This window comes from Callorhinus ursinus, unplaced genomic scaffold (assembly GCF_003265705.2).
Source record: "Callorhinus ursinus isolate GAN/ISIS: 27379988/994484 unplaced genomic scaffold, GSC_fseal_2.0 scaffold24, whole genome shotgun sequence".
NCBI classification, from domain to species: Eukaryota; Metazoa; Chordata; class Mammalia; order Carnivora; family Otariidae; genus Callorhinus; species Callorhinus ursinus.
The window spans coordinates 17,955,876-17,980,820 of NW_027397086.1; the positions used below are offsets into that span (position 1 = coordinate 17,955,876).

The following is a 24,945-nucleotide window of genomic DNA, read 5'->3' on the forward strand; positions in this document are numbered from 1 at the left end:
AAGTAGTTTGTGAGTCATATTAGAAGATCAGTCATTTAACTTTTGAAATCAGATACTGTTTTTGACTAGAAATGACACTGAGCGTGACCATCTGCTTGGGTCACCTGAACTTACTCTCAGTGATCTTTTACTGTTTCGAAAAATAGAGAAAAAGGATATAAACTGGAAACCAAGAGAGTCTGCTGAATCAGTCCCTGTCCACAGTGGGACTCCTGAGAGTATGTCCGCTGCCTCTGTCCCCTCCCTCTCTACTTCTCTTCCCAGCCAACAGTCAGGCACCCAGGGCCTTCAGTCCACTGTAGCTCTCTCACCAAGGTCCCTAGTGACCACCTGTCAAATTCCTGTTCTAGTTTCAATCCTCAGTCCTCTTAACCTTTCCACAACATTTAGTATTGTTGGTCACCTAACCATACCTTTGTCCATCCATTCAGTCAGTCAACCAAATAAATATTAAAAAAAAATATCTAAGGTACTCTCTTAGGTTCTGGGGATAGAGAGATAAACCCGGTCTTTGCTATCACAGAGCTTACATTCAGGAGAGGCAGACACTAAATAACCAATTACAAAATTATTGAGTTTAAATGTGATAAGTACTGCAGAGAAATGCTGGATGCTAGTAGAATACTAAAATATATACCTATATACATTTCTACACATGCATGCACCACATACAGAATCCAAAGGCAAGCAAAGGTACTCTATTATCCACTGAAGCTTTGCTTCCCCAGATCTAATGGAGAGTTCAATTGGATGGGGTGGGGGCCTCTTTTTTTTTTTTTTTTTTAATAAAATCCAGAGAGGCCTAAAGTGTCCTCTAACTGGACGTGGCACAGGCCTGCTCTACCTACCTCTACCCGAAGTCAAACTTCAGATCTCATCATGACACTTTGGGTGTTCTGGGGACCAAGAACCATGTGAGAGAAGAAAGAGGTGGAGGTTCTCCCTGGTGCTGTGATGACCTGCTCCAGGGCCTTCTTGGGTCAGAGGTGAGGACGTTGTGGGGAACTGGTGGGAAGGAAGGGAGATAACTTTGGAGGAAGCAGACACTCCTTCACATCTTTCTTTGGCCTCCAGGCATCCCACCTCTAGCCAGTCTCCTTCCTCTCTGCTGCTCTGTGTCCTCTGGTTTACCCTTGGGTTCCATGTCCATTGGGCTGCTCTCCATGTCCTCCCTGGATGTTACCTCACACTTGGCATCAATGACCATCCATACCTTGCTGACTTTCAAGATGATTTTTTTTCACCTGGATAGTCTGTAGAGAACTCCTATCTAGCATGTTCTAAACACAGTTCATTAGTCTTTTTCTCCCAAACCTGGGGTGCTCCCGCCTCTGTTTCTCAGGAGAACAGTATAAGACAATCCATTCAGCCTCTTGGGCTCAAAGGCTGGCAGTCAGCCTAGACTCCCAGCTGTTCCTTATCACTCACCTCCTATTGCTTCTCCTTCAGAGTTGTCTTCTGGCTTTAAAACCCGGCCGTGAGGCCACCTCTCCTCCTCTCTGCTGAATAACTGCCACAATGCCCCCAGCTCCTGGCCTTGGAGTCTGATTGTTCTCGTTTTGAATCCTGACTTGACTGCTTACAGTCCGCATGACCTTTGGCGGGTTATGTAACTTCTCTAAGCCTCAGGCCTAGAAAATGGACACAGTAATATCGAGCTCATGGGCTTATTTTAAATTAAAATTAATTTTTAATATTTTGCCCAGTTTTATTGAGAAATAATGACATATATCACTGTATAAGTTTAAGGCACACAGTGTGATGGTCTGACTTTCATGTATTATGAAAGTATTATCACAGAGTTATTTTGAAGATTAAATAAATGATGCTTTTAAAGTTCTGTACATACTATCAGGTCCATAGTAGTGACTCAATAAATGTTCGCTGTTGCTTCTTACGACTGCTCTTCAGATGAGATCTGGTCTTTAAAGATCTATCAGTGGGGCGCCTGGGTGGCTCAGTCATTAAGCGTCTACCTTTGGCTCAGGTCATGATCCCATCGTCCTGGGATCGAGCCCCGCATCGGGCTCCCTGCTCCGCGGGAAGCCTGCTTCTCCCTCTCCCACTCCTCCTGCTTGTGTTCCTTCTCTCGCTGTGTCTCTGTCAAATAAATAAATAAATACGTCTTAAAAATAGAATAAAGATCTATCAGTGTTTGGCACATTATAATCTCTGGGTAAAGAGTATCTTGTTCTTATGATCTCCAGTTCTACTCCAATGTCTACTTCGCAAAACACCAGAGTTATCTTTCTAAAGAAAAAAAAAAGTGCCCTTATGTTCCTGCTTTTAGCTACCCATTGCTCATAGGAGTAAGTCTGCACTTGGTATGGCGAGTGGGGTCGTTCCCTGTCTGATCCTGTCTTGCCTCCTTCTCAGCACCCTGAATATGCCACAGCCCATTATGGTTCCAGACGTTAGCCCCGCTGTCTGTTTGCTTAGGTGTCTTCCCCACTCTTCAGCCATTTATCCGTCAAGGTCATGCCCTCCACAGAGCCGCTTCCCCAGGCCCTCCAGTAAGAGTGGCTTCTTTCTCTAGACCCCGTGTACTCATGTGTAACTTTGTTCTAAGATTTATCGAGTTGTAATCTCCCTACTTATATGTTTGCTCCCTCCATTAGACAACATGTTCCTGCGGGAAGGGCTTTTGTTCTGATCATTGTCACAGCCCAGTGCCTGGCATGGGAGGATCCTTGGCATTTGGTAATCATTCAGTGAATGGTGCATAAAGAGCCCTGGAGTCAGTTCCAAAGAGAACTTCCAGAAATGTCTTCAGTTATCGGTACTATTAGAATTAGGGTATCTCTTTTAAAAGGGCAGCATTTGTGTGGATGTTTAGTATCTGATGGGTTTATAAAGAGGTCTTTCCAGCTGATTTGTAGACACCTGGAGGGAAAAGCAACTGCATTTTGTTAAACTGCTCCTTGGGATGAGATATCTGACATCCCTGTAATCAGATCTTGGTCCCATCTGTGCAAGAGAGCATGGCACAGGCAGGAGGCAGATGGCAATTTTGAGATGTCATTTGCTGTTGTCATAGTGAATGAGCAAAATGGAAGGACAAGAAAGGAAACTTTGTCATGTCTCCTTTCTCATCTCTGCTTGTGGCAAAGAGGTCCCCAGTGAGAAGGAAATTTGCTTTACTGGCAGTCAGAGACTAGGTGAGGGGTGGGCTGTTTCCTTTTCCTTCTGGACCAGGTGGTATGTTAGTATCAGAGGGATGTGTGGGTAAGCAAAGGAGTCCAGGGCTCTAGGGCCTTTGAAGGGTGATTGGGAGGGAAGGGGCTAGAGTATTTGGGACTTGTTCAAGCTGATAAAAGACTGGCATCAATGTCATCTTCATGCTCCCCAAGGGGGTGAACAGATAGGATCTTTGCATCTGTTGGGGTACCCATGTCCACAACTGGAGTATTTCTTTGATTTCATTTTATCTGTGCTCTGGGAGAAGTATTGACGTAGAGACACGAGAATACTTTAAATAACCACAGGTGATCCTGTGGTGTCTCTCCAGGAATTTGTCTGTTTTCCTCTGTCTGCCTGTATTTATTCTCACTTACTGACAGCCTGACCTGCGCTTACCCAAGACCCAATAATGCTGCTGATGGATGATTTAATAAAGATGTAAAATCTTGTATGGCAAAGAGATCATCAGTAGGGTCTATCTAAAGGTAGCACTGGTTCCGGGTACGGGGGAAATGAGTCAGTCCTACAGGTGCCCAATGTGCAGGCTCTCTTTCCCACGTTGGAGGCTGAGAAGGGAGAGAGGGGGCTGAGTTGAGAGGAGGCATCTTCTGAGATGGAGAATTAACTTTCTCACCCTTCTTGATGGGAGTCTTACCTTGGGTTTGCCAGAAAGCAGAGCCTGAGGCTCAGGACTTACATTTATTACACAATGGGGAATGACATCCTGGGAAGCAGGAGTGAGGGGTACAGTGAGTAAAGCAGGGGAGGAAAGAGAGCCAATACAGTCCATTGGAAACTGTGACCTCAGAACCAAGGTTTCCCATATTGCCAAATTTATTATGTGAAATACACACAGAATATTTAAAAGAAGCAGGACAACTTGAAGAAATCAGTGGCTTTCTGATAAATCAGAATTAAATAGCTTCAGTTAGAGAAGCCCCAGAAATATCCAGGGACTTTATGGAGAATTTATTTAGTTTACTCCAAACTGCTCCTGAGGAATGGTCCTGTGTGGGGATGCATGTCATTTCCCTCTTGGGAACAGCAGTGACCTGGAAATAAGAGTATTCTGTCAGCCAGGTGGTACAAAGCCAGAAACACATCTTTCCTGGGCAGCTGCAGGGGAGATTCAGGGCCCAGCTCTGGGCTCTCTGTCCTGCAGGAATGGAACGCCGGTGGCATCCAGTGGCCTGCCAGGCCAATCACAGGTTGGAATTCTTAGCCTTCTCAAGTGCGTGTCTATCTTTTCTTTTCCTCCAAGTCAGGTAATAGGCCAGGCTCATTCTTGATGAAGAAAAATGGGGTGATTGGCCTGGGGCAGCTTGAATTGCCTGATTTGCTTTCTGAATCAGAGCACGAATGGTGATTAGCGGAGATATGAGCTGCACAGAGAAACTGAGTCATGCCAGAGGCCATTGATGCATTTTGTGAGTGGACTCTCTCTTTTTCTGTTTTAGAAATAATTACAGAAATTAGTGATGTATCAGTGTTTAATAACACCTGTGTGAGGTGGCAGATAAACCCAGGAAGCATCGTCTCCAAGATTGTTTACGTGGTAAGTGAAATGATCCACTTTTTCCTGCTAGGAACATGACTTAGAGAGACTTCCTTTCATGAGGGCTTTTCCATCTCATTGTCTGATTGTTCTTTTAAAAAGTGATCGGATTTTTTTTTTTTTTTAAGATATCTGGTTTATTTTATTTTACATTCTATGTTTAATATATGTGTCATTCGGCAGGGGGTATGTGTGGGGGATATATTGTTTATATTTGGCATCATCATGATCGCTTGTTCCCCAGCACTTGTATCTCACTCCCCCAGAGGAGGCCTGGAAACATCTGCTCCCTCGGGGACAGGTTGTGACTGCCTCCACGGACGGCTGGTCCTTTGTGTGCAGCTTAGGCCTCCCTAGAGGGACTCCTCATTTTATGTCACTTCTTAGGGTTTATTGGTTACTGGGCTGATCAGACTTCAGCATCAGATACCTGATAGCAGAGGCTGACCTTGTTCATCTCCCCTGTGTGCACAGTGTGGTGTCAAAGGGAAAAGTAGGAGAATAGGATTCCGCTGTACCAAGTCTCTCAGTTGTTTTCACCAGAGTCACAGCGGGTTCTTTTTTCTTTTCCCCTCCCAAAGATATACATGAAAGGACAACGGTTGCACCCTGTGGGATCAGTTCACGAGGAGACAGTCAACGTGACCACAGACAGCAGGACCCCAGAAGTGTGCCTAGATCTGTACCAAGGCACCAACTACACCGTGAGCGTGTCCACCGCCCCTCCCTCGCGCTCCGGGCCGGCCATCATTGGGTTCCAGACGGCTGGTAGGTGGAGGTGAAGTCTCATTGCCTCCCAGAAAACGCTAAGCACAGGATGTGGGGGACTGTCCTTCAGAGTCAGCTGGGCACGAGAGTTCATAGTTGCTTTCTGAGGTTTGCAGTGAGGAGGATGCAGATCTAGTAGGTCTCATAGGAGAGATTCCTGTCCTGTTGATGCGAGGCCAAATGAGCACTGATGGATTGTTTCTTCGTTGGGTCCTTGGTTGAAATGGAAGGTAATAAGGCATTTGAAAGCGGAGAACATTAGGTGATGAGGCAGTCAGTTCTCAATTATCCAAGGCACTAGAGGGTAGCCCTGTGACTTATCGTTGGTAGGAAGCACAATAGTCCTTTCTTACTCTTGGCTGTGGGAGAGGAGGAGCCGGGGAAGGTGACCCAGTGGCTTTACATCTAGGATGGGAACTGACCCCAGGACTGGTTGGGGTGTGAATCAAGTTGATAGTGAGCGAGCGGATAGGCAGAGGCAGCCCTAGGATGCAGGAAGGGAGATATTAGGTGAAAAGAGAAGTGGACAGGAAGGAGTTTCAAAAAGTGGTAATAAACCTCATTGGACATACGTATCTCATGGATTTTTTTAATATTGTGACAATTATAATTTTTTCAACATTCTCGTTATGGGGTGTCAGGACTAATTAAATACCTTGTAAGCAAATCTCGGGGAGCCATTGGTGTCATTTATCATTTTAGGTGAGTTGAGGTAGTTCTCAACTAGCTGTCTGATGTCCCACTTGAAAGGTGCCCCAGCCTCCAGGTATCACTGCCACCAGGAACTGGGAAGTGACATGGATTTGGCAGAAATAATCAAATAGTCTGCCAATCTTAACAATAGAAAGCCAACTACAAAATTATACAAATTCAATCCCCAGGGCACTTGTATACAAGTAAAACAATATATAATATGTAGGGAAAGGTGTTGTAGAATGAATGTGATATGAATATGATACCTAGAGAGTCCTGTTCAAAATTAATGATAAACTGCTATGAATTTATCAGGAATACATCGTCTTCTTTTTTTTCTTATAAGTTTTTAATTTCAACTCCTTAACAGTTAACATATAGTGTTATATGAGTTTCAAGTATACAATATAGTGACTCAGCCATTTTCTACATGACTCAGAGCTCATCATGATAAGTGGACTCTTTAATGCCCATCACCTGTTTAACCCACTCCCACCCACTCCCTTCTGGTGACCATCAGTTTGTTCTCTGTAGTTAAGAGTCTATTTCTTGGTTTGTCTTCCTCTCTCTCTTTTTTTCCCTTTGCTCATTTGTTTTGTTTCTTAAATTCCACATATGAACGAAATCCTATGGTATTTGTCTTTCTCTGACTGACTTATTTCACTTAGCATAATACTCTCTAGCTCCATCCATGTCATGGCAAATGGCAAGATTTCATTCTTTTTTTTTTTTTTTAAAGATTTTATTTATTTATTCATGAGAGACAGAGGCAGAGGGAGAAGCAGGTTCCCTGCGGAGCAGAGAGGGCGATGTGGGACTCGATCCCAGGACCCTGGGATCATGACCTGAGCCGAAGGCAGACGCTTAACCGACTGAGCCACCCAGGTGTCCCAAGATTTCATTCTTTTTTTATGGCTGAATAATATTCCTGTATGTGTGTGTGTGCACATGCGCATGCACGCACCCACGCGCGTGTTCGCACACCACATCTTCTTTATCCATTCATCAATTGATGGGACACTTAGGCTGCTTCCATAGTTTGGCTATTATAAATAATGCTATAAACATAGGGGTGCATGTATCCCTTTGAATTAGTGTTCTTGCATTCTTTTTTTTTGAAAGATTAGCGTTCTTTATTTATTTTTAAGATCGATTTATTTATTTATTTATTTATTTATTTATTTATTTATTTGACAGAGAGAGAGAGAGAGAGAGAGAGAGAGAGAGAGAGAGCACAAGTAGGCAGAGTGGCAGGCAGAGGGAGAGGGAGAAGCAGGCTCTTCACTGAGCAGAGAGCCCGATGTGGGGCTCGATCCCAGGAACCTGGGATCATGACCTGAGCCAAAGGCAGACACTTAACGACTGAGCCACCCAGGCGCCCCGTGTTCTTGCATTCTTTGGGTAAATACCCAGTAGTGCGATTACTGGATCATGGGGTAGTTCCATTTTTAATTGTTTTTTTTTTTTTTTTTTGAGTGGCTTAAACAACAGACATTTATTTTCTCACAGCTCTGGAGCCTAGAAGTATACAATCAAAGTGCTGGTAAATTCTGTTTTTGATGGAAGCCTCTTCCTGAGTTGCAGATGCCTACCTTCTCACTATGTAATCCCATGGCTTTTCCTCTGGAGGATCCAGCTTAGGATATGTGGGAGGTGCTAATTAACAGGTCCTCAGTAGTTGGAAAGTCCTAGTTAAGTTCTTCAGTGATTCTTATTATCTTAAAGGTGAGTCCTACTTGTTGATAGGTAATGGTCTTGAGATTCTGGAGTCCTTTTATGAAGATATTTTCATTCTGTGAGTACATGAGCTTCTTTATAACATAGATATTTAGGGAAGATCAGAATGAGTCCTGAGCACACTTCCCTCAAGGTGATGGTCTGCGTACTCCAGTTTTAATTTTTTTGAGGAACCTCCATATTGTTTTCCATTGTGGCTGCGTCAGTGTGCATTCCCACCAACAGTGTGTGTGAGAGTTCCCTTTTTTCCACATCCTCACTAATATTTGTTGTTTCTTGTGTTGTTGATTTTAGCCATTCTGACAGGTGTGAGGTGATATGTCATTGTGGTTTTGATTTGCATTTCCTGATGATAAGTGATGTTGAACATCTTTCAGTGTGTCTATTGGCCATCTGTATGTTTTCTTTGGAGAAATATCTGTTTATGTCTTTTGCTCATTTTTTAATTGGGTTATTTTTTGGGTGTTGAGTTGTATCAGTTCTTTTTATATTTTGGATACTGATGCTTTATCAGATATATTATTTGCAAGCATCTTCTCCCATTCCGCAGGTTACCTTTTAGCTTTGTTGATTGTTTTCTTTGCTCTGCAAAAGCTTTTCATTTTGATGTAGTCCCAATAGTTTATTTTTGCTTTTGTTTCCCTTGCCCCAGGAAACATATCTAGAGAAATGTTGCTATGGCCGGTGTCAGAGAAATTACTGTCTGTGCTCTCTTCTAGGATTTTTATGGTTTCAGGTCTCACATTTAGGTCTCTAATCCATTTTGAGTTTATTTTTGTGTATGATGAAAGAAAGTGGTCCAGTTTCATTCTTTTGCATGTTGCTGTCCAGTTTTCCCAACACCATTTGTTGAAGAGACTGTCTTTTTCCCATTGCATATTGTTTCCTGCTTTGCCGAAGATAAATTGCCCATATAATTGTGGGTTTATTTCTGGGTTTTCTCTTCTGTTCCATTGACCTATGTGTCTGTTTTTGTGCCAGTACCAACTGTTTTGATCACTACAGCTTCGTAATAAAACTTAAAGTCTGGAATTGTGATGCCTTCAGTTTTCCTTTTCTTTTTCGATTGCTTTGGCTCCTCACAGTCTTGTGGTCCCATACAAATTTTAGGATTGTTTGCTGTAGTTCTCTGAAAAATGCTGTTGGTATTTTGAGAGGGGTTACATTAAATCTGTAGATTGCTTTGGGTAGTATGGACATTTTAACAATATTTGTTCTTCCAATCCATGAGCATGGGATGTCTTTCCATTTCTTTGTGTTGTCTTCAGTTTCTTTCATCAGTGTTTTATAGTTTTCAGAGTACAAGTCTTTCACCTCTGTGGTTAGGTTTATTCCTAGGTATTTTATTGTTTTTGATGCAGTTGTAAATGGGATTGTTTTCTTAATTTCTCTTTCTGTTGCTTCCTTATTAGTGTCTAGAAATGCAACAGATTTCTGTATGTTGATTTTGTATCCTGTGACTTTACCAAATTCATTTATCAGTTTTAGTTGCTTTTTGGTGAAGTCTTTAGGATTTCCTTTTTTTTTTTTTTTTTTAGTATTTTATTTATTTATTTGACAGAGAGAGACACAGCAAGAGAGGGAACACAAGCAGGGGGAGTGGGAGAGGAAGAAGCAGGCTCTGTGCAGAGTAGGGAGCCTGATGCAGGGCTTGATCCCAGGACCCCGGGACCATGACCTGAGTGGAAGGCAGACGCTTAACAACTGAGCCACCCAGGAGCCCCCTAGGATGAGCCCCCTAGGATTTTCTATATATATAGTATCATGTCATCTGCAAATAGTAAAAGTTTGCTTCTTCCTTATCAATGTGGATGCCTTTTATTTCTTTTTGTGTCTGATTGCAGTGGCTAGGACTTCTGGTACTATGTTGAATAAAAGTGGCAAGAGTTGACATCCATGTCTTATTCTTGAGCTTAGGAGAAAAGCTCTCAGTTTTCCCCCATCAAGTATGATGTTAGCTGTGGGTTTTCCAGATAAGACCTTTATTATGTTGAGGTATGTTCCCTCTAGACTTTTGTTGAGGTTTTTTATCATGAATGGATATTGTATTTGTCAAATGCTTTTTCTGTATCTATTGAAATGATCATATGGTTCTCATCCTTTCTTGTATCATATTGATTGATTTGTGAAAATTGAACCATGCCTGCATCCTGGGAATGAATCCCACTTGATCGTGGTGAATGATTATTTTAATGTATTCTTGGATTTAGTTTGCTAGTATTTTGTTGAGGATTTTTGCATTTATAGTCATCAGAGATATTGGCCTGTAGTTCTCTTTATTTTGTGGTGTCTTTATCTTGCTTTGGTATCAGGATGATACTGGCCTCATAGAATGAATTTGGAAGTTTTCCTTCCTCTTCTGTTTTTTGGAGTAGTTTGAGAGAATAGATATGAATTCTTTAAATGTTTGGTAGAATTTGCCTGTGAAGCCATCTGGTCCTGGACTTTTATTTGTTAGGAGTTTTTTATTACTGATTAAATTTCTTGGCTGGTTATTGGTCTGGTCAAATTTTCTGTTTCTTCCTACTTCAGTTTTGGTAGATTATATGTTTCTAGGAATTTATCCATTTCTTCTAGGTTGTCCAGTTTATTGGTGTAGAGTTTTCATAATCTCTTCCAACCGTTTGTATTTCTGTGGTGTTGGTTGTTATTTGGTTGGTTGTTATTTTTCCCCTCTCATTTGTGATGTGTTGTTTCTCCTCTTTTTCTTTTCCTGAGTCTGGCTAGAAATTTATCAGTTTTATTGATCTTTTCAAAGAACCAGTTCCTGGCTTCATTAATCTGTCCTATTATTTTTTGGTTTCTATATAATTTATTTCTACTCTAATCTTTATTATTTCCTTCCTTTTGCTGGGTTTAGGTTTTGTTTGTTCCCTTTTTTTGCTCCTTTAGGTGTAAGGTTAGGTTTTTATGTGAGATTTATTTGCTTCTTGAGGTATGTCTGTACTGCCCTAAACTTCCCTCTTAGAGTCATTTTTGTTGGGGTGCCCGGCTGGCTTAGTTTGTTAAGCATCTGCCTTTGACTCAGGTTATGATATCAGGGTCCTGGGATCAAGCCCCGCATCAGGCTCTCTGCTCAGCGGGGAGTCTGCTTCTCCCTCTCACTTTCCCTTTGTGCTCTCTCTCTCTCAAATAAATAAAATCTTTAAAAAAAAATCATTTTTGCTGCACCCCAAAGATTTTGGATTGTTGTGTTTTCATTTTCATTTATTTTCATGTAATTCTTTATTTCTTCTTTGATTTCTTGGTTGACCTATTCATTGTGTAGTAGCATGTTATTTAACCTCCATTGTATTTGTGGTCTTTCCAGATTTTTTCTTGTGATTGACTTCAGTTTCAAAGTGTTGTGGTCAGAAAAGATGCATAGTATGACTTTGATCTTTTTGAATTTGTTGAGACTTGTTTCATGGCCTAATATGTGGTCTGTTCTGGAGAATGTTCTGTGTGCAAAGAATGTGTACTCTGTTGTTTTAGGATAGAATGTTCTGAATATATCTGTTAAATCCATCTGTTCCAGTGTGTCATTCAAAGCCACTATTTCTTTGTTGATTTTCTGCATAGATGATCTGTCCATTGATGTAAGGGGGATGATAAAGTCCCCTACTGTTATTGTGTTACTATTGATTAGTTCCTTTATGTTTGTTATTAATTGCTTTCTGTATTTGGTGATCCCATGTTGAGTACATAAATATTTATAATTGTTTTATTGTCTTGTTGGATTCTCCGTTTTATTATTATATGGTGTCCTTCTTTGTCTCTTATTACAGTCTTTGCTTTAAAGTCTGTTTTGTCCCGGGGCACCTGGGTGGCTCAGTCAGTTGAGCATCTGACTCTTAAGTTCAGCTCAGGTCATGATCTTGGGGTCGTGGGAAAGAGCCCTGTGTTGGGATCCGCACTCAGTGGGGAGTCTGCTTGGGATTCTCTCCCTCTGCCTATTGCCCTGTTCATGTGCTCTTTCACCTTCTCTCTCTCACTCTAAAATAAATAAATAAATCTTAAAAAATGGTCTATTCTGTCACGTATAAGTATTGCTACTTCAGCTTTCTTTTGACATCCATTTGCATGATAGATGTTTCTCTATCCCCTCACTTTCTATAGGTCTGAAATGGATCTCTTGTAGGCAGCATATAGATAGGTCTTGTTTTTTAATCCATTCTGACACCCTCTCTTTTGTTTGGAGCTTAGTCCATTTACATTCAAAGTAATTATTGAGAGATATGTATTTATTGTCATTTTGTTACTTGTTTGTGGTTCATTTTGTAGTTTTTCTGGGGAATATGTCTTTTCAAAAGACTTTAAACTTCATGTGTCATTATTCAGTCAGAATAACAGCTTGCTGTTCAGTGTCAGCTGTTTTTACTAATATCCAGTTACCTCTGCAAGGTAATCTGCCCCCCCACCCCACCCCAGGAAAAGGATGGTGGTCTTTGGGGTCAGACAGACCTGGTTTTGCATCTTAACTCTGCGTTGAAGAGTTAGGTGACCATGGCTGAGTTGTTAAATGTCTCCAGAGCTCTTTCCTCTCTCTGAAATTTTAAGTGGAATTGGATTAAATTTGGAAGTTAATTTAGTAAGAACTGGGGTTTATGTGGAGCCATTCCAGCTGGGAACAAAGCACGTTTCTACATTTATTCAGTATGTACTTAAGTTTTATCTTTTCTGTTTATATGTGCACTGGTGTAAAGATTGGCCATTCTCTTCCTCTAGAGCCTGTACATTTGGCAATTTGATATCATTTAAGCTTTACACTAGTTCTCTTAAAATGAATTGGGAAGTTTTCCATAGTTTTTTATGCTCTGGAAAAGTTTGTATCACTTTGGAATTATTGCCTTCCTTTTAAAGTTGAACACATTTACTCGCAGGATCATTAAGTTTCACCCCTTTTGGGAGATAATTTTTTGATAACTTTGTTAATTTCTTCTGTGATTTTCTTTTGATCTGTTTGTTTCCTACATTTTCTTCAGTCAATTTTTATAGCTTATATTTTCCTAAAAAAGTGTCCATTTGGTTGGGATTTTATTTCATTTTATTTTTTTAAAGATTTTATTTGACAGAGAGAGACACAGCAAGAGAGGGAACACAAGCAGGGGGAGTGGGAGAGGGAGAAGCAGGTTTCCCGCCGAGCAGGGAGCCCAGTGTGGGTCTCGATCCCAGGACCCTGAGATCATGACCTGAGCTGAAGACAGACACTTAACGACTGAGCCACCCAGGTACCCTTGGTTGGGATTTTAAATGTATCGGCAGAATGTCATATGGAATATTTGTTTACAACTGCTCTGGGGTTACAGGTTATATAACCTCAGGTTATTCTGATTCCTAAGTTTGGTTTTCTCTCTCTTAAAAAATTGATTAGCTTAGCTTGAGTTTTCTGTTCTATTACTGTTTCCTTCCCCAAAGAATAAACTCTTGGGTTTTTAAGTGTTTTTTTTTTTTTTTCTATCTTATTAATTTCTCCCCTTAGTTTTATTACTTTTTTTCTCCTTGATTCTCTTAAGTTGGTTATATTCTATTACTAAATTTTTGAGTTGAATGCATAATTCAACTCATTTCCATTCTTTTCTGTTTAATAATAAAAGTCTTTAATGTTTTTGGACTTGAGCATTGGCAGAATACCTTAGGCATTGATACATACTCTTTATCCCTACTTTTAAGGCATGATATAATTGTCCTGATTTTCTCTTTGATTGAAGAATTATTTATGAGTGTGTTAATATATGTTTTCTTTATGTTTACTTTCAAAGCATTACATAATTTGGGGTGCCTGGGTGGCTCAGTCGTTAAGCGTCTGCCTTCAGCTCAGGTCATGATCCCGGGGCCCTGGGATCGAGCCCCGCAGCAGGCAGGGAGCCTGCTTCTCCCTCTCCCACTCCCCCTGCTTGTGTTCCCTCTCTTGCTGTGTCTCTCTCTGTCAAATAAATAAATAAAATCTTAAAAAAAAAAGGCATTACATAATTTCTTATTTGATTTCCCCATTGATTGAAGGATTAATTATAAGTAAATTATACAAATGGTAGGTTTTCTTTTTTTTTTTTAACATTTAACTTTGTTGTTAATTTCTAGTTTTATTACATTTTGGTATTTTTGAGGGGATTTATTGTTATTTTCTTGGGGCTTATTATTTGGGAAAGTTTTGCGATAATAAGGTAGTATGTTTGCTTGTGAGTAGAGTAAGATCTAGTCTTCAGTCAACTCTATTAATAAAGGTATTCCGGACTTCTGTTTTTTGTTGGTGGTGGTGGTTTGTAGATACTTGGATTGCCATTTTTCTCAATTTCTCTCAGAAATTCTAATTGTTTGGATTCACACATTTTGAGTTAACAATATTTATGTTCATGACTGATGTCTTACTGTAGATTCTGACTTTCATTAGTGACAAATGGCTCACTTTATCTTATTTAAAATTTTTTTGCCTTGAATTATAGTTTGATAGCAATATTGATTCTCTTGATTTCTTTGTACATCTATTTGCATAATATGCCTTTGCCCCCTTTTGTTCTTTTTTAAATTAAAAAAATTTTAGTTTCAGTGTAGTTAACACAGTGTTCTATCAGTTTCAGGTGTACAGTATAGTGATTCAGCCATTCTCTACATGACTCAGAGCTCATCAGGATAAGTGGACTTTTAATCCCCTTCACCTGTCTCCCCCGTCTCCTCCACGCCTAAACACTTGTTCTTAAAATCTATCTCAGTAACATTGCTGTAGTTGTACTCCAGGAGGCAGCATATATTGTGAACCGTTTTGAGAAAAGTTTTGTTTTGAGGTAGATAAGAAATTTACATTTAGTGTTCTTTATGATTTTCCTTTCTTCTGTCATCTTGTTTTTTTCTAATGTTGCTTGCTGTGTCCATTGTTTTCTACCTTTTTGCTATACAGATTTTCTTTTTCAGTGATTCAAACAGTATAGATATTTTTATTTTATATTACACATTAAAAAACAAAATCCTATTTGAATGTGTATTTCTGATTACTGGCGTTCAGACTGAAATAATGTTAACTTCTTCCTGAATAAGATAAAGAAGTTAGCATTCTCTACTTCTTTTTTCCTTCCCCTCTTGCTTCCTTTATGTTATTGGCTTAATACAGCATTTTATTGCCAGCTTCTTATTTTTAATTATTTTTTAACTTGTAAATTGCCTCTTTAAAGAATTCATCTTTATATTGATTTAGAGCAATATTTATAACACTTATTTAAACAGGTATATATTTTAATAGTTTCAGTGCTTACTACCAGTCCTTTCATACCAAAGTTTCTCTATTTTTTTCTCCATTTTTATTTCACTGCACAAAGATTTCTATCTTCTTACCAAGGAATGGGATACTTTCTGAGCCCATGATTATGTGAGAATGTCTTTTTGCTGTCTTCATGATGAAATAAGAGCTCAATTGAAGATAAAATCCTTGGTCCATAACTTCTTTTGGTAGAATTCTAGAGGCATTTCACATTGATTTTGGGAATTTAAAGTTTTGAAAGAGAATTTGAAGAGGGTGTGATTTTTTAGAAAAAATCCTATTATAGATAATCTGATTTTTAAGACTTGATATCACAGAGGCTTTCTTTATGTGTGAAATTCAAGACTAATTATTTATTCATGCACATGGTGTTTATTGACCACTTGTGTGTTTGACATTATTTTAGGCATTGGGAATTCAGTAGTGAATGAGACAGAAAAATCCCTTCCCTCATGAAAACTAATCAGGCGTGATATAAATGTTACTGTTTTTCACTAAGTTTTCCTAGTACTCTGAAGGTTTTTGGATCTTCAGATTTTGGTTCATTTGATGTAGTTTGAAGTGGTGGGGTTTGGAGCCAATGGTGGTTTTATTGCTCCGGACAGGACCTGTGGGCAGAAAGTGCTGCATTGGGGTTGTGACGGGTGACTTATTATATACTTTCGAGTTGGTAGGCGGTTAGGGACAGCACAAGCCTTCAAGGTGTTTTGGAAACAAGGTTTCCAGGATCCTGAGGGAACTAGTTATTGTTAGGAGAAGGTCATTTATTACTATCTAGTAAACCCTTAGTCATGAGACCCTTCAGATGTGTATCAGTGGGCCATATGCTTGGAGGATGATTGCTCACATGTATCGTGGTGGGGTAGAGATAAAAGAAGTTTCCAAAGGAATGTGTATGTTCTAGTAGACTCACAGGATGGGGGTGGGGGGCGGTTGGGCTAAGATTGCCTTTTGTTTGCCCCTAGCAAAGTGTCAACATCCAGGCAGCTGAGCTCCCAGAGGAAGGTCACTCCACCTATTTCAAGGACTTGTCAGTGGTCTCTAGGCAGTAAGGAAACTTGATTCTTTCTTTTGCCTTTGTTTCCCACATCACATTTACACATTAGAAATAGTTTCTTTCATGAAATCTCTGATTATTGCTTTTTTTTTTCATTTGGTATTTTGGCTGATCAAATGCTCCCTATATGGAATTCCTTGTTTGTCTGCACTGGTCTTCACTCTCTCCCTTGTTATATCCTTGCCTTTTACCTCTGTCTTCTGTGAGAGCACAGCAGGTTTATTCTGTACAGACATTTATGCATATGTGCATCAACTTTTCTGGTCTTCACTGTTTCTTTCTTTCTTTCCTTTTTTTTAAAAAGATTTTATTTATTTGACAGAGAGAGACACAGCGAGAGAGGGAACACAAGCAGGGGGAGTGGGAGAGGGAGAAGCAGGCTCTCCGCAGAGCAGGGAGCCTGATGCGGGGCTCGATCCCAGGACCCTGGGACCATGATTAGGTCATCCCAGATCATGACCTGAGCCGAAGGCAGACGCTTAACGACTGAGCCACCCAGGTGCCCCCGGTCTTCACTATTTCTAATGCATGTTATATTTTGTTGTTGGACTTGTATTTCCTTGTCTCATCTAGTTCCTTTTTTTTTTTTTAAAGCTCTACACCCAGTGTGGGGCTTGAACTCATTTCCCCAGGATCAAGAGTCACATGCTTTACTGACTGAACCAGCCAGGCGCCCCTCATCTAGTTCCCTTTTTATTTCTGCCTCTCTCAACGTTTCCTCTCATGCATTCTCTCTTTTTTTTTTTTTTAAGATTTTATTTATTTGACAGAGAGAGACACAGCGGGAGAGGGAACACAAGCAGGGGGAGTGGGAGAGGGAGAAGCAGGCTTCCCCCTGAGTAGGGAGCCCGATGTGGGGCTTGATCCCAGGACCCCAGGATCATGACCTGAGCCGAAGGCAGACGCTTAATGACTGAGCCACCCAGGCGCCCCTCATGCATTCTCTTATTAACTCATCCTTTATCTGTTTTAATCCATCTTTAAAATTTTTTACTGGAAATACAAAAAAGATGTTGCCTAATTTTACTATTAGTCTGCTCAATATTTTTTTTTCAAAAGAACATTCATTCTTTGCCTCTTAAGCACATCTTCTTTGTAGAATCATTTCATAGAATCATTTTCATGTTGTTTTTTTGCTTCTGGATTACTTATTGTTAGAAGATAAAAGTTTTATCTAGGTTTGATATTTCTTTTGTAATAAAATGGATGACATTCTCTTTGATCTTACTTTTTATTGGATAATATTAATGTGCTTATCTCAGATCTCATCTTGAAAGATTTATTGCTGGTTGGATAATCCAGCATCCCTAGCTGGAGCAGCTAGCTGTGAGAAAGCCAATGCCCTGAGCTTTATTTCTGAGCACTTTTTTTTTTTTTTTAAAGATTTTATTTATTTATTTGAGAGAGAGAGAATGAGAGAGAGCACGAGAGGGAAGAGAGTCAGAGGGAGAAGCAGACTCCCCGCTGAGCAGGGAGCCCGATGCGGGACTCTATCCCGGGACTCCAGGATCATGACCTGAGCCAAAGGCAGTTGCCCAACCAACTGAGCCACCCAGGCACCTGAGCACTTTTTTTTTTTTTAAAGTAGGTTCCACACCCAGTGTGGAGCCCAACATGGGGCTTGAACTTATGACCCTGAGATCAAGACCTGAGCTGAGATCAAGAGTCAGACACTTAACTAACTGACCCACCGAGGCGCCCCTATTTCTGAGCATTTTTGCTATTTTTTTTTTTTTTTTAAGATTTACTTATTTGAGAGAGAGCGAGAGGGAAGGGGGCAGGGGCAGAGGGAGAGAATCTTCAAGCAGACTTGCCACTGAGCACAGAACCTGTGGGGGTGGGGGAGGGGTAAAGGTTGGAGGGGTGAGGGTGGTGGTGCTGGATCTTACCACCCATGAGATCATGACCCGAGCTGAAACCAAGAGTCCCACGCTTAACTGACTGGGCCACCTAGGTGCCCCTCAGCACTTGGCTGTCTTGATTGGTGAAACTGTTGCTCTCCATCAGCATTGTGTTGTCGGACTTCATTATGATGCTATGGTCTACAGAGGCAGGAGAGAACCAAGTCCCTCCTTCTGCCCACCCAGGCTCTCTGTCAGGTGGAACCTCCAGGTCTCTAGACCTCCCCATAGAAGTCCTTCCATGTTACTGATCTCTAGTATGCTAAGGAGGTACTATAATTATTATTATTACTAGTAGTAGTAGTCATAGTAGTATATATGGTTTTTACCCTGGCTGCCTGTCAAAATACAGGCAGCCAGGGTAAAACAAAATACAGATGTGTGTTTGTACCTCAGATCTGCTGTGTCTGGGTGATTCTGATGTGCAGGCAGGATCAGGAACGACCAGGCTAAATTGTTCCAGATGGAGCATCCATCACTTATTTGTCCTGTTGCCCTCCTCGCTTCTAGCCCCCACCTTGTGGGCCCCAGTCCGTCCACAGTTCCTTCCTTGAAGACATTGAGACCAGCCTCCTTTGCTTGGGGGCACTTTGTACATTGTAGCTCTCAGCGTCTTTTCTTTTGTCTGGTCTCCTCCACACGGTGCTAAGCAGAAACGTCTTCATGTTGATGCCTTGTGTATATCAACCAACCCTTCCTTCCAACCCAGATGCAAATTGTGACCCCTTTTTCCTATTCTCCGCCACTTCTGTCAGGATTAGGGGTGGGAAGTGGGAACCAGATGCTTTTGTTAACATCCCCATCTTCCCCTGAGTTCAGACTCCCGTGGCTGTGAGTGAGCCAGTCGTACTGAGATGGGAGCTGTGCAGACAGTATTTCTGCTTTATGTTCTGTTTGTGAACAGACATCCTGCATGTGGTATTTCTTACATACATATATTTGGTGTCCCTCAAAATCATATGCAAACACACAGCAATTTTCATTTCTGATGTCTTTATGAAATCTTTAAAAGCTGTGAAGATAAAGGGGAATGCATGTGATAGGTCCTCAAGTTTTCTCTCGTAACCATATTTTTATATTTTCCAATTATAGCCAGAATGTTTTCCCCCAGCTAATTGCCTCGTGTAGCATGTGTGAGTGACATGTAATATGCTGTGGGCAGTTTTGATTTTGAATAGAATAATTTGTTCTTCTTCCTTCTTAGGGAGCAGGCTCCCATGGGAGAAATGTAGTTTTCTAGGTAGTTATAAAAAGTTTCTCTCTGATAGATGTTTAAACTTTTTCTCATTTGTAGAAAATGTACTGGCTTGTTGGGAAAGTTTCTCTTCCTTGAAAATTAGCTGTGGTATTCCCGGACACTCTGGGAATTTTTTACTCATTAGTAACAAACCTCTTCTTTCTTCATGACTACATGAAGAAAATAGACCATGGAAGGAATAAATTAGACTGCAGGAGGAATGAAATGGCCTTTTTTTTTTTTTTAAATCCAGTTGTTGAAATAAGTCTCCTCTCTGATTATTTTACTGCCTTCGTCCTTACCTGAGTACCTCTTGAAATACTGTCTGCTGTGAAGCGAACATCTCCTCTCTGTTCATCTTCTAGGTTAGAAACACCACCCACTCTGAGAGTTCTGATCCATGGTCTCTGACCTTCATTCACCTTTTCCTTATGCTCAGACTTTATAGATGTTGACATGCTTACCTTCAGGACATTTAATGTATGGACTATCCAGGTGATAAGATGAACTTTCTAAAAATATCACAGCTTTATTAGTTTATGGTGATTTTTTTTTAAAGATTTAATTTATTTATTTGACAGAGAGAGAGAGACAGAGAGAGAGCGAACACAAGCAGGGAGAGTGCGAGAGGGAGAAGCAGGCTTCCCGCGGAGCAGGGAGCCTGACATGGGGCTCAATCCCAGGACCCTGGGATCATGACCTGAGCTGCAGGTAGACGCTTAATGACTGAGCCACCCAGGCGCCCCTTATGGTGATTTTTTAAAAAAGATTTTATTTATTTATTTGAGAGAGAGAGATAGCGAGAGAGAGCATGAGCAGGAGGGAGAGGGAAAAGCAGGCTCCCTACCCCCTCCCCAAGCAGGGAGCCTGATGTGGGGCTCGAACCCAGGACCCTGGGATCATCACCTGAGCTGTAGGCAGATGCTTAACTGACTGAGCCACCCAGGTGCCCCTAGTTTATGGTGATTTTTAAATATGAATTATTTTATCTGATTCTCTCAGTAGCCTGTGATATAAGAAAAGCAAACCGGATTACTTGATTTCACAGAGAAGGACACTGAGGATTGGAGGGGTTAAGTGACTTAGCTGAGGTCATGCAGTTAAGTTCTAGAGCCAGGACTTGTAGGCAGATGGGATGCTCTTGCTGTTAAACACCCTGTTGGCTCTTGTAAGACGTCAGAGTTTCAATTGTACTTAGCCAAGATATGTTTTGCTAAGACGTGCAACTTTTCCATATGTTTTATCTTTTAGAGGATGATCTCTTAGAAGATGATGGAATTTTCAATATTTCAGTATTCAGTGAAGCTTGTTTGAAACTGAAGAGGCACCCTAGGAAACTTGGATCAGAACAAATGTACCAAGTAAGAAGATCTCTCATGTTATCTGTCAATGTATTGCATCACTTAAAAATTTGAGGGCTCTCCCAAGTGAGGATCCAAAGTACTTAAAAACACTAATGGAATGAACTTCTAGACAGTTTGATTTTTGTCTCTAGAGTTGGATGCGAGATGGGTGCCAAGTGGGGGACTAAGTTGGAGGAAGACACTCTAGTGGGTGACTTGCTATCGGTTTCCCTGTCTGGTATTTCACGCGGATGTATTATATTTTGTTTTAGTGCGTTTTATAATTGCAGCTTATTCTGTCATCAAATTCACACTGGCTTGTAGATTGTTAAGAAACTCATTGTATGGCTATTGGTCCTCATTTAACTTGACTTTTTAAAAATCACACTTCTCAAGTAAAATGATTGGTAAATTCAGGTAGGAACTGAGATTCGTTATTTTGTGTCACTTTTAGTGCCTTGCAAATCTTCTGGCAGAGTAGACTAAGTATTAAAATTCATTCATTCACTCATTAGCCATTTGCCAAAAGAATATCATGTATCAGGACCTATAACTTTCAATTCACACTAATGTAAATACACAAGTAAACGACAGTGTGGTATAATGAGTGCTTTGATAAAAGGTAAATAAATGGGGGATTGTGTGCATGTGTGTATGTCCAGGTAGGGTTTTGTTTTTTGTTTGTTTGTTTTTAACAAGAAGCAAAGACTGTGCTAAATCATAGAGAATGAGTGAGACTCAACCAGATCAAAGGTGTGAGGTGAAGGTGAAGAAGAGCACTGTGGGCAAGTAAAGAAGCATCTTGAATATTAGGGAACATGGTTCTCTTAGGAACAAAGAAAGCAAGGGAGAATAGGAAGAGATGAGGCAAAAACCTGAGCAGTGGCTAGATATGAAGAGCCCTATAATTTTGAGTTTCAATCTTATTTTTAATGTCTCTGTGAAGCCACTGAAGGATTTTCAGCAGGTGAGCCAAATATTCAAATTTTCATATTTAGAAGGAACACAGGGGCTAGAAACATATTCAGGTACCCAGATAAAGTTTAGATGATTTTTTAAAAATTGGTGTGAAAATAAATGGTCCTGGGACAATTGGTTATCTACTTCGTTGAGAAAATAAATGATTCTTTGCATTTACACTAAAATGATTAAACAGTTAAGTTGGGAAAAGAAGTTGTTTTTTAATATGTTAAAGATTCATTAAATAACATGTAAAATACTCTTAACAGATCCATTGTAAAACGTGAATATTCAGAGGCAGTTTGCAAAAGAGGATAAATATATATATGTGTGTCATGCAGTTAAGTTTTAGAGCCAGGACTTGTAGGTAATATATATATAATCTCTAAAACACATATGAACAGTATATTTTTAAATAAAATAACTTTACAGTAAATTTGTGCATACAGTGTTTGTAACCAGAAAGTTATTTTTTGTTTGTAGACTAAACCGCGTGGAGTTTAGGATGAGACTAAGTTTGTAGAAACGCAGGCTACCTAGTTGTGAGGTCTTTTCCAGCAGATGGCAGCAGCCTAAATGTAGAACTGGTGAAGCCGAATATCTGGATTGACCCAGTGTGTTTCGGGTTTTCTAGAATGGGTGAAATTGAGAACAGAGGGTTAAGGGCATTGAGGGTCTCAGGCAAGAGAATAATTGAAGTGATAGGGTACCTGAGAGAGCTTGGGAAGACGAGGATGGGGGTGGTAGAATATGGGTAGAAGATCTCGAATGAGGAAATTTTAGGGGTTTTTTGAGAGAGATCAGGCATAATGGATGAGTGGGCCAGAGGGATAGGAGATTGTGAGATCTTGGAGCAGCTCTGAGGATGACGCATCCTGGGATGTGGCCGTGGATATGAGTAGCTAAAGTGGAGCAGAGGAACTTCATAGTTGAGCTCAAGGATCTCTGAGGCCAAGTCTTGATGGCTTGTCTGTAAGGATGTTTAGGTTACCCAAGAGAATGCTAGGAATTGGGGGAGAGGGGAAACCCCCAATGAGCCAGGTGTCAGGGTCTTGGATGACTGTGGAAGAATGGCAGTGATGAGGAAGGATGGAGGGTGGTCATAGCCAATGACATGAGCATCGAAGGAAACGCTAAACACAAAATGCCCAGCTGTAGCACACAGATCGATCAGGGGTTGAGTGTATTACTTCTGGGACCTTCACATATTTTTTCCCTTGTAAGTCCCTATATTATACATGCATCTTGGTTTGGCAATGGATAGAGTATTAAAGGCTAACAGTGTGCATGATGAATCCATGGACCAAAAACTCTTTTACCAGAGCTCTAATAGGAAGGACCAAGTGAAGTACCCTTGCACAGTTGCTTTAAATGCATAATTGGGAGGAATCCTCATAAAGTTCAAAAATTCTGTTTCATGAGGCTTATCAGTGGATTCTTTATGAATGAAAAGAAATTAAAAGGATTTGCCCAATAGCTCCAGTGCCATCTTCTTTACCTGGCAGGACATCGTTATCTTAGAATAGCCTACATTTTGTTCATTTGAGATGCAGTTAGGCATTTTAAGCTTTGTCCTGTAGCTGGTGGAGGGGGACGTTGAATAGGATAGGGAGGGTAGGTTTGTAAAGTCCATCCCCAGTTTAGCTTGCTATTGTATTAAAAATAATTCTTTTTTTTTTTTTAAAGATTTTATTTATTTATTTGAGAGAGAGAGAATGAGAGAGAGAGAGAGAGCACATCAGAGGGGATAGGGTCAGAGGGAGAAGCAGACTCCCTGCCGAGCAGGGAACCCGATGCGGGACTCGATCCTGGGACTCCAGAATCATGACCTGAGCCGAAGGCAGTCGCTTAACCAACTGAGCCACCCAGGCGCCCTATTAAAAATAATTCTAACAGAATGAACCTTCTTGCTTTATCTCTGTTTTGCTTATAGTCTAGATATCTGCAAGCCAACAGAAAATTTAATGCAACCCTTTCTTTTAATCTCATGACAGTTTAAAGTTCTGGGTCAAAGGTGGTACCTGAATAATTTTTATCATGCAACATCATTTAACTTTACAACAAGGGAACAAGCTCCAGTGGTATGTTTAGACCTGTACCCAGCAACTGATTACACAGTGAATGTCACTCTCCTGGGATCTTCTGAGCAGCACTCAGCGCAAATAATGATGACAACCGCGCCAGCAGGTGGGTGTACGTGTCCCTGTTTTGTGTCTCAGGACATGTGAAATATGTGAATTGCACAAGGTGGGGGAGCATAAAGAATGCTCATCTGGGAGTCAAGAGACTTGTGTTCTAGTTTTTTTTTTTTTTTTTAAGACATTGGGTTTTGTGTGTGTGTGTGTGTGTGTGTGTGTGTGTGTGTGTGTGTGTGTGTTTTAGTTCTATGACTACCAACTTTTTTCGGGGCTTCAGGGTGCCTGAATTTTACTACCTGTCCCCTTCCCCACAGGGGTTCTGGCTCATAGCGGGTAGAGACCAAGAATGGACTGTTTTATTTAGGGCTTCCTGATAGCGATGGATTGAAAATACTGTAAGGCTTCCTATCTCTTACCCCAGGTTTAAGATTGCTGAGCCCCCAGGGTAGTCATTATGAACAACTAGAACCAAATTCCTGGAGATCAGTAATGTGAGCCGCACTGTGCTGGCACTGGTTGCGACAAAGAGGCCTTATGACTGGAACATGTCTGAGCACATGAACCTGACATAGAGAACAGTGGCCTCCTGAAGGTCAGACTTCTAGAAAGGCCATCTGGCCTTGTGAAGAAGCCAGCTAGAGGCCAGCTGTGTCAACTCCACAGCTCTCTCTAGTAGGAAGGGACATAGAATTTTTTTGTTCTCTAATCCACTGGGTTTAACAGACAAATTTATGGGCAACCAGGTGGAGGGGCTGCCACCTTTGAAGTAAGGCAGTTGAGTAGGTTAGGTCCTGCTCCTGTCTTCCTGATGCTTCTCTCCCGTAGTCACCATTGTTCTGAGAAAAGAAAAGCAGAATTGTGTGATGTTTGCCCAACACCGTGAACTTAAGAAACGTCACTAAAGTATACACTCGAAAGTGGTTAATTTTATGTTGTGTGAACTTCACCTCCCTTTTTTAAAAAAAGCCAACAACTTAGCTATGTTCTTCTTGGCTCCTGGGCCTCAGTTACCTTCTGACTGATCTTTACATGACATAATACAAGTACAATGTTTAGAATAGTTTCCAGCACATAGTAATGATGATGACAATAATAGCTATGTTTATTGAGTACTAAGTATGTGCCAGGCACTGTCTAAAGTGCCC

The 24,945-nt window shown here is 40.7% G+C and overlaps 1 protein-coding gene across 6 annotated transcripts in view; it reads left to right on the plus strand.

Moving 5' to 3' along the window:
• The window catches only part of SUSD1 (sushi domain containing 1), a 127,105-nt gene that overhangs the window by 42,260 nt on the left and 59,900 nt on the right, over positions 1-24,945 (plus strand). For all 6 annotated transcript variants that reach the window (XM_025888078.2, XM_025888080.2, XM_025888079.2 and 3 more), the window contains 4 exons: positions 4,638-4,735; positions 5,317-5,503; positions 20,611-20,720; positions 23,657-23,849. In XM_025888078.2, coding sequence (XP_025743863.2) covers positions 4,638-4,735; positions 5,317-5,503; positions 20,611-20,720; positions 23,657-23,849 — 588 coding nt within the window. The remainder of the gene's footprint in view (positions 1-4,637; positions 4,736-5,316; positions 5,504-20,610; positions 20,721-23,656; positions 23,850-24,945) is intronic.